At 30.8% G+C, this 15015-nt stretch overlaps 1 protein-coding gene across 3 annotated transcripts; it reads left to right on the top strand.

Annotated features, from left to right (window-relative positions):
• The first annotated feature begins 1052 nt into the window (after window positions 1–1052).
• Window positions 1053–14504, top strand: LOC122519474 (probable ubiquitin carboxyl-terminal hydrolase FAF-X). 3 transcript variants are annotated; one of them, XM_043638932.1, is made up of 34 exons: window positions 1053–1394; window positions 2882–3093; window positions 3297–3561; window positions 3637–3862; window positions 3951–4085; window positions 4174–4330; window positions 4407–4730; window positions 4820–5077; window positions 5162–5260; window positions 5340–5611; window positions 5684–5885; window positions 5979–6308; window positions 6397–6731; window positions 6813–7068; window positions 7180–7311; window positions 7412–7681; window positions 7775–8393; window positions 8496–8776; window positions 8856–9107; window positions 9197–9286; window positions 9397–9998; window positions 10097–10270; window positions 10338–10479; window positions 10600–10904; window positions 10986–11236; window positions 11513–11688; window positions 11897–12093; window positions 12182–12309; window positions 12495–12661; window positions 12745–12995; window positions 13083–13312; window positions 13388–13590; window positions 13681–13952; window positions 14215–14504. In XM_043638932.1, the coding sequence occupies exons 2-34, from the start codon at window positions 3028–3030 to the stop codon at window positions 14357–14359; spliced, it is 7812 nt and encodes a 2603-aa protein (XP_043494867.1). In that variant the 5' UTR covers window positions 1053–1394; window positions 2882–3027; the 3' UTR covers window positions 14360–14504. The 3 variants fall into 3 exon arrangements, with proteins under 3 accessions (XP_043494867.1, XP_043494869.1, XP_043494868.1); XM_043638933.1 differs by having other exon boundaries at window positions 1059–1150; XM_043638934.1 differs by lacking the exon at window positions 9197–9286.
• Window positions 14505–15015: the final 511 nt, after the last annotated feature.

The raw sequence follows: 15015 nt of genomic DNA, 5'->3' as shown, positions 1-15015 counted from the left end.
AAATAATAATTTAAAATAAGCAATATATATTTTTTCTTTCTTTTTATAACTCGTGCTTAAAAATATGATTCAAAAAAATAAGAAAAATAAATAAAAAATATTTCAGGAATAATAATTCTTTATGCAAACAAATTTATCTTACATACAAACGCTATAAATACCTTAATTAGTGTATATGAAAGAAGAAAATAAATGTTAATGATTCGTAATGAAGTAAATTTCATTATCAATTACAATCAAAGACAATAATAAAAATTACGTTTTTCTTTAACAAAAAAATGCTTTCTAGTTAAATGTACTCGTGTCATCAATTAATACATGTAATGTAGTGTATAAATAAGATAAATCTGTCATAAAATAATAATTAATTACAAAAAGATAATAAAAACGATAATAGAACAATTATTCGAAATATAAACATAAGATAAAAATACTACAAAAAATATAAATCATGTAACCATGCTTTTTTTGTAATGTAACGCACTGGAATGACGTTCTGGTACCTTTTTCTTACAATATTTTTAATGTTTCGAAAGAGAATAAGAAATATTTAAGAACGAATAAGAATAAATAAGAAAGAGATAAAAAAATAAGCAAATGAGAAAATATGGTGTTTAAATTTGATCATGTCTAAAATAAAATAGAAATTAAAATTACGTTTAATTTTGGATGGATAGGAAAATCTTCTTTAAATTTCATTTAAATATTTGAATATAATATCGTTTAAAAAAAAAAGCTTGATAAGAGAAGCAAATTTCAGTAGATTTACTTTCTTTCCTTTTTTTTTTTACAAAATATTTACTGCATGTAACTAATAATAAATAAATAATAAAAAGATGAAGAAAAAAATGATTTTAAGAATAATTATAAAAAAAAATAGTAAATATATTATGATAATAGATAAATATCTATTGTAAAAATAATGGTGGAAAAATGTAAGGGTGAGTTTAAGATTAAAATTTAGCGGGGATCTAGATGCCGCATTATGAGGACGGCGCTTTAATAGAACGAATTTCAAGCGACGGACGCAAGGCAACGTAGCGCCACGAGACTGAGAGAGTCGTGTTTACAGATTCGTGCAGTAAGCTCCATAACGTCACGTCAAAAAGTGCAAGAGACTAAATTTCTATTTACCCTTTACTATGTAAAGGTGCGTTAGACGTTAAAGATCAAGAACGGACAAAAATCTAACTCTTAAACGGTTAAATACGATAATAGAGCGATTTAAATCTACGTGATATCGTTAGTTCGAGAAGAACGTCGTTAAATTGATATATACGGGAGTCTCATTCGTTTAATATACCGTAGTGGCAATCGTTAGGATGGTAGCCATTTTGTCCGGAGGTGGCCCGGTCGAGTGAACGGGCGAAAATAGGTGCTCCCTGGAGCGGGAGGTTTGTCTAAATACTTTTAACTGATCCTTAGATCTAACGATCTCACATTTAAGACAACCTTACTTCTTATTAAGAAGAATTGGGGTGTTAAGTAAACGTTAGGAGGGATCTTAACTCTTTAAAACGTCGTTCGGGTAGTTAGACTTCCATCGTCTCTTTCTTTCTCATATTTCCTCTCTCATTCTCACTCTTTCTCTCTCTTTCTCTCTATCTCTATCTCTCTCGTAAGTATCAACGTTTCTACGTAATTCTCGCAGCAAATACATAAAGTTGAATTTCCAATGGAAAACTCATGAGAAGGGAAGCTAATTCATTTTCCTTTTTCTTCCTGCCACTTCCCCTCGCCATCAAATTTTCTCCCCCTTGATCGGTCTCTCTCCCTCTTCCCCTCTTTCTCTCTCTTTCTCTCTCTTTCTCTCCTACCCTCCTAGAAGGTCGGCCAAAGAACCGGCTCGTCGTCGGCGAGTTCCATCTTCCTTCCTTAGTTCCGTTGACAGTTCGGTAATTCGGCGATACACCCCGCCTAAAAAGGGATAATAAATTATCGAAATACGACATTCTTTTTGTTTTAGTCATATTTAAGAAGTGAGTCTCTTTATTTTCCTTTTTTCACATTTTCTACCTCTCTCTCTCTCTCTTTCTCTCTCTCTCTCTCTTTTCTGCCTCTTACTCGTCTTTCCATTCGATTCGTTCGTCTCTTCGTAATATCACGAGTATCTTCCACACGCACATTGCATCCATTTGTCTACAAATACTTGACGACAATTATTTTAATTTTTTTTCTTCGTTTGATCCAAAATTAGTTTTTTTTTCTTTTTCAAAATTCTATTTAATGTCGTACGATTCGAAGATTAGCTTTTTTTACTTTTTGTCCTTCGTGCTGACTATCTCTCTCTCTCTCTCTCTCTCTTTCTTTCTCTCCCCCCCCTCTCTATCGTTCTCTCTTTCTTTTCCTCTTTTCATTGTATGTATTATGGGTGAAGATAAATTTACGGTATATACTTTCTATCGAATTTATGGAAAATGGTCGTGCATCTTTTTTGATTATTATCATTCTCTATTTTGTAATATTCTTTATTATTATTATTATTATTATTATTACAACGTTCATAGGAGTTTATTCAGTGGTGATTTTGCACTATATTGTACGATTATTTATTATCAAATTTTCTGGCAATATCTTTTCTTTTCTTTATTTCTTTTTTTCGAAAGAAAAATACTTACATAACGTTACTTTCCATTTTTTTATTATTAATATTCAAGGAAGTGATTTTTTCAAGTATTATTTTAAATTGCAAGTAAAGTGCAATTTATTATTTTTCATTGTACGACTCGGTTATATATCTTTTTAAATATGTTAGATCAAAGATTTAACATTTTTTATAAAGGAGAATTTGTATTATTGATTTAAGTGATTTAGATTCTTTTTCTAGTAGATGCGATTGTGAAAGTAAGAATTTGTCTTCTTGATATAATTTTTGTTACAGATAATGTAGGTATTCTTTATCGAATCAAGGCCTTTAGGATATAATTATATTTAATGTCAGTACATGAATCGAGTGCTTGTTATTGGTGGTGCAATCGTTGGACCAAGAATTATTAAAATAATTGGAGCCTAGTAAACAGCAAGAAAATGACAATTGCTACAAGGGGCCAGGGGGTAGGAATAGATCCTCCCGATAGCCAGCAGAGTTCACAGGTATTTTATATTTAACAATGATTTAATTACTTATTATTAAATTTATGCATAAGCCTATCAATAATATCGCAGATAAGTTAATTAAAACTTTTTGGAATATGCAATAAAACATGTATTATATTGTCATATTGTTTATTTACAAGTTTATATTTAAATTTTTTTATCCATTGCTCAAACAGTTTGGTAAACATTTTCTTCGACAGATGCATAGTCCACCTGGTTCACAACAATTAGCTGATTCAATGTCAGGTCTTCACCTCGCAGAAAATGTGGTACAAACTGAGTGTGTCAATGATGCTATAACTTCTGTAGACGACAGTAATCAGCACCTTAGAGAACCTGATTTTCCTATCTCTAAACTGAACATACTTCATGAAAAAATATCTAGTTCACGATGGGTTGTCCCAGTCCTACCTGAACAAGAGTTAGAGTGCCTCTTACAAGCTAGCATTGAGCTTTGTAAAAAGGGTTAGTAATTTGTAAATTTGAATATTTCCAGCTTTCAATTACATTTTCATCGGATTTTATTTTGAAAAACTCTAGGAATTGATGTACAAAGCGAAGCGTGCCAGCGTTTCTTTCGTGAAGGGCTTACAATTTCTTTTACCAAAATATTGACAGACGATGCGGTAAATAGTTGGAAATCGCACATTCACAATTATATCAATGCGAATTGTGAACACTTAGTGGAACTCTGTGTTTTGAAATTAGATGAAGATTGGTTTCCATTACTTGATTTATTAGCAATGGTTTTTGATCCAAGTAATAAGTAAGTTTTATCAATTTTATCGTTATGTTTTAAAGATTGTCTACATCTATTATTAAATGTGTATATAATATATCAAAATCTTTCACAGATTTCATACATTTAATGCAGCAAGAGCATCTGAAACTGTTCCTCCTGGAAGTAATATTTCAGACGAGGAACTTTATGCGCGTCCACCTATCGAATCGAGAACACCTCGTGGGTGGCTCGTAGATTTAATAAATAGGTATTTTTTAATCTATTATTTAGAGAATCTCGTATTTTACAAAATGATTATTATTCTTATCCTTATTTTCTTTGATGATGTGTTTTAGATTTGGAAAGTTGAAGGGATTTGAAATTCTTCTATCAAGATTTCAAAGTCGTCGTAACTTAACTGTGCCAGTTATCTATGCCCTGATTAGGCCTTTCGGTTTATGTTATGAATTACTGACTGTTCATACAATAATTAAATATCATATGCCCATTGTGGTAAGTATCATTGTTATTTTTAATTAATTTTTATTTTTGTTGATATGCAAATATTTAATTTCATTCGTTAACGTAGGAAATGATACCTGTTATTTTGGACAATTTAACTGATGATGAATTAAAGAAAGAGGCTAAAAATGAAGCAAAAAATGATGCCATATCAGCCATAATTAAAGCTGCTAAATGTTTGGTATCAAGAGTACCACATCAAGAAGAAATGATAAAAAACCTGGAGATACTGAGATTAAAAATGATATTGAGACTACTACAAATATCTTCCTTTAATGGAAAAATGAATGCTTTAAATGAAGTTAATAAAGTTATTACAAGTGTGAATTACTATCAGCATCGTAATACTGCTGTCGAGGAAGAAGAATGGTTGACTGCTGAACGTATGGCAGTATGTATCTCAATTCTTTCTTCATTTTTTGTTGTGTATAATATTTAATTTTTGTCTGACATACAAATTTATTTGTTTCAATATTATAGAAATGGATTAAAGATAACGGAGTATTGGAAATAGTTTTGAGAGATTCGCTACATCAACCACAATATGTAGAAAAATTGGAAAAAATTTTACGATTTATCATTAAAGTACGAGCCCTAACATTAGAAGACTTAGATAACATATGGGCAGCTCAAGCTGGCAAACATGAAGCTATTGTAAAAAATGTTCATGATTTGTTGGCTAAATTAGCCTGGGACTTTAGTCCCGAACAACTTGACCATCTATTCGAATGCTTTCAGGTATTATTATTTTTATTGCTATCTTTTGAAATATTATTTCCATTAAATATCATGGTCGCTTAACTATTGTTATTTATATTTCAGGCAAGTTGGAAAACTGCTAATAAAAAACAACGAGAAAAATTATTAGAATTGATTAGAAGACTTGCAGAAGATGATAAGGATGGAGTTATGGCTCATAAGGTTCGTTGAATTATTGATCATAATTAAATATACAATCTGTGTTAATAATGGTTAACATTTGAATTGGTATATTTATTAGGTGTTAACACTTTTTTGGAATCTGGCTCATTCGGATGAAGTTCCCACTGAAATAATGGATCAGGCATTGAATGCGCATGTTAAAATTTTAGATTATTCATGTTCGCAAGAAAGAGATGCACAAAAAACAATCTGGTTAGATAAATGCGTGGAAGAATTAAAAAGTGGAGATAAATGGGCTTTACCTGCTCTTAAACAAATCCGAGAGATTTGTTTGTTATACGAAGCAAATTCTAATCCAGCTCATCAACGTAGCCATAATTTACATTATAGGTATTTAAAGAGTAGATTTTTGTGTCGAGTATTTTGATTGAGTGATTTATTTATTTTTAATTATTTTTTCAGACAGGATGTTATAGAACGTTTACAGCAGGACCATTTAGTTGTAGTACTTGTAACTAACAGTTTAACAAGTTATATGGACAAAGTGCGTCAATTGGTAAAGGAGAATCCAGATCTTGATCCAAATACCTTTGTGCCTGATGGTCGATACAATCATATTATGCAAGTGCACGAAAGACTTAATTTTTTGCGTTTTCTATTAAGAGTATGTTGTGCTCATATGTCTTCTTATTTGCTTTAAATTGGGCTTATTTCAACATCAACAATATTAAATATTATTTAATTTTCTCTTCCTTAGGATGGTCAGCTATGGTTGTGTGCAGAACAAGCCAACCAAATTTGGCAGTGTTTAGCCGAACAAGGTGTATTTGTATCAGATCGGGAAGCTTGTTTCAAATGGTTTTCTAAACTAATGGGAGAGGAACAGGATCTAGATCCAGGAATAACTACAACCTTTTTTGAAAATAATATACTGCGATTAGATCCAACGTTACTTACTGAAAGTGGTATAAAATGTTACGAGAGATTTTTTAAAACTGTTAATTCTAAACAAGGAAAGTTGATACTAAAGAAAAGAACATTACTTATGGATGATGTTGATTTGATTGGAACTGATTATTTGTGGCGGGTATGTGAATTAGTTTAACATCCATTTATCTATTATTTTTTGTTGTTGTCTTTTTAAAAACACGCTTTCATATTTTCAATACTAACAGGTGGTAACAAATAGTCCTGAAGAAATCGCTAATCGTGCTATAGAACTTTTAAAAGAAGTAAATACTAATTTAGGACCACGTTTGCAATCATCCGCGTTAGAATTTCATGATGATTACATAGCAGAATGTATGGATAGATTAAAAACCCATTATGATACTGTGTCTGCCTTAAGTAAGGTTTATCTTGGGAAGAAAGAAGAAAGAGATGAGCAAATGTCAAATAAAATCAAAGTGGAGGCTATTAAAATGTGTCGCGTAATGAAAGTGTTGCAGGAGTATATTAACGAATGTGACTCCGCATTTCCAGAGGAAAGAAAAATATTGCCATTGCATAGGTAAACATTGTGTATATTTTATTTTTGTGTGAATCATTTTTAGTCGTTTATATTTACATATATCGTTTTATTTTATTACAGAGCAGCTCGTGGGAAACATTTATCTCTTATAATTAGATTTCCAAATCATATTCGTAATACGGATGATATTGAGATATATACACACAGCAATGACACATTGGCTTCATTAAAACGTCAAATATTACGTCGATTGAAAGGGAGAGAGATGAGAGAGATTGGGACTAACGTGAAACTCGATTTATTCATTAATGGTGAAGGCTTAGAACAAGCGGATGATAGAAAATTGTTATCTCAAATTCCACTTAGAGATAAAATGGTTTGTATTTATGTTATTATTTTATATTATGATATTTATGTTTTCGGTATTATTATTATTATTATTATAAAGTACTAGTAAATAAGATTATATAAATGATATTATTTTCAGCTATTATCTGCAAGATTAAGTCAGATAAATAGTAACCTGCCTAGTTCTCCAGATAGTAGTTCAGATAGTTCTACTAGTTCTCCTCATCATCCTTACGATGGGCCCAATGTTGAGAACAGTTTACCTGGAGTGGTAAGTTACTTTATTTATTTTTTTTGTATACTTATTTTTATATAAAGAATTGGCTTTCGCATGAGTAGTTTCTTTACTTACATTTAAAAATATTTTTCAGGTTATGTCGCAGAGGCCACAATGTGTGAATTTTTTCTTCCAATTAGCGGATCTTGGTTGTACATTACAACACGCTCAGTTACGTGATGGTGCTCGAAATCTTTTGCAATTGGTACCACCTGATAATTTGACAGTGTCAAGATTACAATGGTTTTTTGGTCATTATGAAGATGATGAAACTTCACAAAATCCTCATTGTAATGAACACAATACTACAGTAGATTCTTTATTTTTTACTGCAAGTCCTAGCGAAGTTTTATATAATTTAGAGGTTGGTAATTTTATAATAAAAATCAGATAATATTAATTGTTTAATATATTTTATGTAGACATTAAATAATATAAATAATATTTTCATTTTTAGGTGTTATATGCATTGTTGATGCCAACCCTTGATGCTTTATCTGATAGAGCACTTAAATTTCAATTTAATTTTATTAAAAGCGGCGAAGTAGGGGTCATACTTGATATGTTAACGAAAAATAAATTTTTGCCAAATGCAGATGAGACTACCAAACGATCTGCATATTTGATAGTGTTTAAACTCTGCAAATTTTTATTAACCGTAGTTGGAAATGTAATGGCGTGCGTATTGGATACAGTTCAAGCTGGACACTCGGAAAATCGTAATAATCATATACAAGATAATCAAGATCCAGTGACAGTTTTAAAACAAGCTTTACAAAGCATACCTAATCAAACCACGGAATTTATGCTAAGAAGTATTGCTACGCGTTTAGTTAAGCCATTGTCGCTACGAATGTTCTCTGGTGGAACTGATGCTGATAGATGTCATCAGCTTTTTATGCTAGCGCTATCGCGAGATTTACCTGATGTGGCCACCATTCGTGCCATAATTAGATTAGCCTGGGCTGCATCAACTGGAAATTTAAACAATATTAATGCATCCATCGAGAGTCTTCATGCGATGCATGAACTCAATCAGAAGGAACAAAGATGTCCTGATAATAATGATGTACTAGGTAAGTGTATTATAAAATGCAAATAAAGTTTAGAATTGTAAAGGGAAAAGAACAAATCAAAAGATGTTTGTTAATTCGTGAATATGAATATTTTTTTTACAGTTTGTAAAGAAGCATTGGAAGTCTTAACAATAGCTTTAGCGCTTAATTCAGCAGCATTCGATGTTCTGTTGAGAGAAAAAATGTGGCAAATGTTTTTAATAGATCTTGTACTACTTAGTACATCGAGAGCGATCAGAATTGTGGCAGCAGAGCAATTTTTCCTAGTGTCGACATGGTGCCGCAGTGGAAATCCACCAGTGTTATTTACTATTACATTACTCTTTAATGTTTTAAATACTACAGTTATGGAAAATTCTAAACAGTGTCATGAGTATTTTCAGGTAATTATAATTCAATTATGACATTTTATTGATATCGTTTGATAGAAATAATATTCATTTAAATTTGTATACATTTCAGCTCTTATGTAGACTATTAAATTTTGCACATACGTCAGGATGTTCTTTCTTAGCTGTAGAAAACTTATTAAATATTGAAATAGCTTGGTTAAAACAAGTGAGAGATAGAGTTAAAGAATCGGGGGAAAGTCACGTTGACGAAGCTGTTCTTGAAGGTCATCTTAGTTTAACTAAAGAATTAGTAGCCTTTTTGCCTGCTAGTAAAAAGTACGAAATAGGATCTGATGAGAAACATGGAATTAATTTAATAAAGGTAGAAATATAAAAGTTATCATAAAATTTTGAATAGTAATAACGGTATTAGATATAAACAACAAATGTATTATTTCTAATGAATTGTAGGAGTCATCTAAGGAATTTGTAGCTTTCTTGTCTGCTAATAAAAAGTACGAAATTGGATCTGATGAGAAACATGGAATCAATTTAATAAAGGTAGAAATATAAAAGCTATCATAAAATATTGAATAATAATAATAGTGTTAGATCTAAACAACAAATGTATGATTTTTAATGATATATTTATTTATCTATGATAATTGTAGGAATTGGTAGAAGATTTTGTCTTCCCTGCATCACGTTTAATGCTGCAACTACGTAGTACCGGAGAATTAAGTTCATCTCAAGCTTGTCCAGTGTGTACTACTCCTCAGTCAACAAGCGCAGCCTTCGAATTACTTGTAGCTCTTTGTACAGGTTGCGTACCCAACATGAAACTTCTAGTCACGATGCTCACTGACATGTTTTACTCTGAAAGAGATGAGCCATTAATTGAATGGGACTATTTACCACCGGTTGGGCTTAGGCCACTTAAAGGTTTCGTAGGTTTGAAGAATGCTGGAGCTACATGTTATATGAATTCAGTATTACAACAATTATACATGGTTGAAAGTATTAGAGTTGGACTATTAGCTGCTGAAGGTGCGGCAACCGATTTAAACGAAGATTTTTCTGGAGAAGAAAGAATTGAAGGAGAACAAACAATAGAAACTAACGATAATGATACCAATGAAGAAAAATGTGGAGTTGACGAGTCAAGGAAAGAATATAATATTGGCATTTTAAAACAGGTTCAAGCTATATTTGGACATTTGGCTTACAGTAAACTACAATATTACATACCAAGAGGTCTTTGGAAACATTTTAAGTAAGCAAAACTGTTTGGTCGAAAATAATTGATCTCTCATATATTTTATTAAAATGTCTTTTTGCAAATGGTAACGTTGTTGAATTTATGATTTATAGATTGCAGGGCGAACCTGTTAATCTTAGGGAACAACAAGATGCAGTGGAGTTTTTTATGAGCTTGGTCGAAAGTTTAGACGAAGCACTCAAAGCTTTGGGGCATGAGCAAATAATGAGTAAAATACTTGGTGGCTCATATAGTGATCAAAAAATCTGCAAAGGTTGCCCTCATAGGTACCTTTTTAATTCTTATATTCTTCTATTTTCGGTAGACTATAATACCATGTTCTATTACCTCCAGATATTCCAAAGAAGAACCGTTCAGTGTGATTAGTGTGGATATAAGAAATCATAGTAATCTATTGGATTCTCTTGAACAATATGTGAAAGGTGAACTACTGGAAGGAGCCGATGCTTATCATTGTGATAAGTGCAACAAAAAAGTATATAATTTTTTCAATTCATAATGATATTTATGAATATATAATATGTAATATAATATAATTATATAAATCTTTGAATAAACTTATTTATATGTACTCTTTTATTATGCTTTCTTTTAGGTAGTAACTGTGAAGAGGTTATGCGTGAAAAAACTGCCACCTATTTTAGCGATACAGCTAAAAAGGTTTGAATATGACTATGAACGAGTTTGTGCTATTAAATTTAATGATTATTTCGAGTTCCCAAGAGATCTGGATATGGAACCTTATACAGTCTCTGGGTTAGCCGAATTGGAAGGTGAAGTCATAGATTGCGATTACGAGGAATCTATAAAAGGAACTTGTACGAAGTATCAATTAACTGGCATCGTAGTACATAGTGGCCAGGCTAGTGGTGGCCATTATTATTCATATATTTTGCATAGGTTCGTATTATAAATACATACTTCATTTATAAACCAGTAATCATTAATATTTCTATTAAAATATCTGTATTATTATTACAGACAAACTGATGGTACTGCTAGATGGTATAAATTTGATGACGGAGATGTAACGGAATGTAAAATGGAAGAAGAAGAAGAAATGAAATCACAATGCTTCGGTGGTGATTATTTGGGCGAAGTATTTGATCATATATCGAAGCGAGTGAGTTATCGTAAACAAAAACGATGGTGGAATGCATATATGCTTTTTTATACCAGACTAGACATAGAAGAAAATTCTTTAATGAAAAGTTTCAATGAATTGTCATTATGTAAGTATTAATTTTTATATTTAGATAGATTTATATTCATTAATATAAATATTTAATCCTCTTGTGATATATTATTATTGAGACACACGAGATTGTTTTATATATGTATATACAACATGCTTGACTACTAATAGTATTGTGCTAATTATACTTGGTCTTTTTTAAGCATCCTGCAATATTCTAATTTACAAATATTCATTTGTTTGTTTCATTGATGTATATATATAAATTTAATATATTATAAATTTAATATATTATAATTAATTATCTTTACAGATACTAAGCTAGGTGTAATGAAAATGCCGCAAGCTATCGAATACAGCGTGAGAAAGCAGAATATTAAATTTATGCATAATCGAAATCAATTTAGTGCTGAATATTTTCAATTTATTAAAAAATTAGTCTCTCCTGATAATCATAATATTAACAGACAATATCTTAACGAAAAACCCGTAAGTTTTTTTTATCCAAGAATTAATTTATTATAATATAATAAATCTCTGGTGGGTGGAATAAGAATATAAATTAAAATTTGATTAAAAAAGGATGAAGAATTTTTATTTATATATTTTTACCCGTTCAACAGAAAAATTTTTATAAAATATAAATAAATAAAATTCCAATATTAATGTTAATTAAACAAGAAAAAATTGATTGCAGAGCCCAGAAGCAGAAGAGTTGTCAATGTTGGCAGTACAATTAGCCTCAAGATTTTTATTCTTTACTGGTTTTCATACTAAAAAAACATTACGTGGTGCAGCTACAGAGTGGAATGATATTTTATGTCATCATCTTTGTAGTAGTAAAGCAGTACGTTCTTGGTTTGCTCACAATGTTCTTCTTAATCATCCACATAGGTACATAAGTTAATTAAACAAAAAAAAAATATATATATATATATCTTTTGAATGATTTTTAATACTAATGGAAATTTATTATCCTTAGATTTTGTGAATATCTATTAAGTTGTCCTAGTACCGAAGTACGAACAGCTTTCGTTAAAATTGTGGTGTGTCTTGCACATTTTTCATTACATGATGGTCCATCTATGCCCTCTAGTATAAATTCACCAAGTAAGTATTTATACATATTGAAAGTATCGATAAATATTCGAATTAATATGTTAATTCTTTAAATTTTATTTTTTAACAATATTTTTGCATTCTTATTTGTAATAAATTGTTTGACTGTTATTGAAAGAATTTGTAATATATATATATAATAGATATTTATTTAAGTACACGTATACTTTTCACAGATATACTTGTGGAATCTACTACAAGACTGAGCGATCATCTAATGCATGCAGTACTTTCGTTACTCCAAAGAGAAATTTCCGATCATGGTCGGCATCTTCCACATTATTTTTCATTATTTCATATGTATGCTAATTTAGGAGTGCAAGAGAAGATGCAATTGTTAACGGTAAATCAATTTAACTATGTATTTTATAATAAATGATATGATACAGTCCTTGACAAATGGTTAATTGAATTTCTTTATTTCAGCTTAATGTTCCAGTTACATTTATGTCAGTTGCAATTGATGAAGGACCTGGGCCAGCAATAAAATATCAATATCCCGAATTGACTAAACTTCATCAAGTTGTTAGCATGTTGATACGTTGTTGCGACGTATCTTCAAGAACAACAACGAAAGATACACCTTTACCAAATCCATATGGTGATCCGTCGTGCCAGTCGGGCTATTTAATGCCTATTCAACCGCAGGCAGCTGAACTTCTTTTTGTTGAGAACAGGTAATAAGACTATTAATTGTTCATTTATAATGATTAATATAAAACATTAACAAACTGTTATTTTATTTCTTTTTATTGTATTAACAGCTATATGAAAAAGTTAATAGAAGATGCTAATGTTACCGAAGATACTACCAAGTTATTACAATTTTGTTGTTGGGAAAACATAACTTTATCGCGGACAGTAATTAGTGAATTACTTCTACAAATAAGTTTTGTTTACGCGCACGAATTAAGGCATCACACGGATCTTCTTCTTGCTATACTTCTTATGGAAGATAATTTGCAGCATAATCGTATTTGTACAGCGCTTCAAGGTAAATATATATTTTTGTTAAAAAGAAATACTTTTACGTATCTCTATGATATATTTATCAATTGTTATTTAATAGGTTTATTCGAAGAAAGAGAGGGATTATTTGACATAATCCAGAAATATAAAAATCAACAACAGAAACGAGCATACCAATGTATAAAGTGTATGGTACAATTGTTTAGCAAATGTAGAGCTGCGCATCGATATTTGTGTCATTCGTCCGAATTAAAACGAAAGTGGATGCACGCGGTCGAGTGGCTTCACGATGAGTTAGATAAAGTAAGTTAAATTACTTTCATTATAATATCGGATTAATAAACATATAAATATTTATATTTATTTATTATTGATTATTATAATTATTTTTAGAGACCATATCCACCGACAGCACCCTATACATTACCATACAATAATTGGTCTCCTCCAGCACAATCCAATGATTCAACGAATGGATTTGGTTTAGAACGTAGCAATAGTGCTAAAAAGACTTTGGAAAAAGCAGTAGTTTATTGTTCTGAAATGGAACCAGAAATCGAAGATACCAGGGAAGATTGCGTAGAAGAAGCAGTTAACTATCAGTCCCAAGCGAGAGACTTGTTACGATCTGGTCGTAGTGTAGTTTGGGGATCTGCGTCTATAGGGTAAGATATTTAAAAAAATTTTAATTTATTTTCTTTATTGTAAAAAATACCTTTCATATTTTCATAAACGTATGTTTTAACATGTTGACTGCCACGTCTGTCATTTATGACTGTTTTTTGCATGGGATCACGAGGTTCATCCTTCAGGGTAAAACATGTAAAACTTGGTTGGCATTCAACGTGTTCAAATAAATAATATTCATTAAAGTGATAGTATTTAATTATATATTTGTATTATTTTAATGTGTTATTTATATTTTAGTTATCCCGAAGTTTCCGTAATACAACAAATGCAAGAAGATCAGCCACAGCCTGGACCATCTCCAGTTCACACACCTCTTTTAGCACATCAAATTCGCACTTCACATAATTGTGAGTCATCCCAAAGTACAAGCCAGGATCCATAATGAATACTAAATATCGACCTTCTATTGAGTTGCTGTCTCAGAGAAATCATGTCACAATCTTTTAATTATTACTGTGCCAGCAGCTTGGTGTTGAATGGAAAACGTATGTACAGATATAATATACTTGAAAAATTGTTTCTTGTGATTGGACTACGCGAACTACTATTAATCTGTCAGTTTCACTGTGGGCAGTTACTTTACATTCGTATATGATATGGCATCATATTTTGCACTGCAAGAAATTAGGAAGATGATTTCGTTTGAAGACAGAATATATGCATGTTAATTGAGGTAAACTCTACAATCGATATCTTTATTTTCAGTTCATATGATTATTACACATTTTTTATGTGTCTCCTCTCTCTAAACATACCACACACACACATACACATGAACACACATACTTACACGTACACGTACATGTACACATACACGCACACCAATGCCGTGGATAATAAATTTCATACAAACGACGTTTTTTCTTTTTAATCGATTCTCGAAGCCGTATGTATATTATTTAAACTTATGTATATTGTTTTATATAAAAAGGAAAAAAATGGAAAAAAAACCAAACCAAAAAAAAAGAAAAAGCAAAAAATTTTATTCACATTTAAAACTAATCGATCGCAAGTATAGCGCCCAAAATTCATTTTGTT

This window comes from Polistes fuscatus, unplaced genomic scaffold (assembly GCF_010416935.1).
Source record: "Polistes fuscatus isolate 324 unplaced genomic scaffold, CU_Pfus_HIC Scaffold3, whole genome shotgun sequence".
Taxonomy (NCBI): domain Eukaryota; kingdom Metazoa; phylum Arthropoda; class Insecta; order Hymenoptera; family Vespidae; genus Polistes; species Polistes fuscatus.
Note: the sequence above shows the minus strand (reverse complement) of the source record. Positions and strands in the feature narration are given on the sequence as shown.

Bases quoted from the DNA above. Each gene is read 5' to 3' on its own strand.
- LOC122519474 (XM_043638932.1), top strand. From the start codon at position 3,028: ATGACAATTGCTACAAGGGGCCAGGGGGTAGGAATAGATCCTCCCGAT. The intron at 4,331-4,406 runs GTAAGTATCATT...TCGTTAACGTAG, and splicing joins AATATCATATGCCCATTGTG to GAAATGATACCTGTTATTTT. The intron at 12,662-12,744 runs GTAAATCAATTT...TCTTTATTTCAG, and splicing joins AGAAGATGCAATTGTTAACG to CTTAATGTTCCAGTTACATT.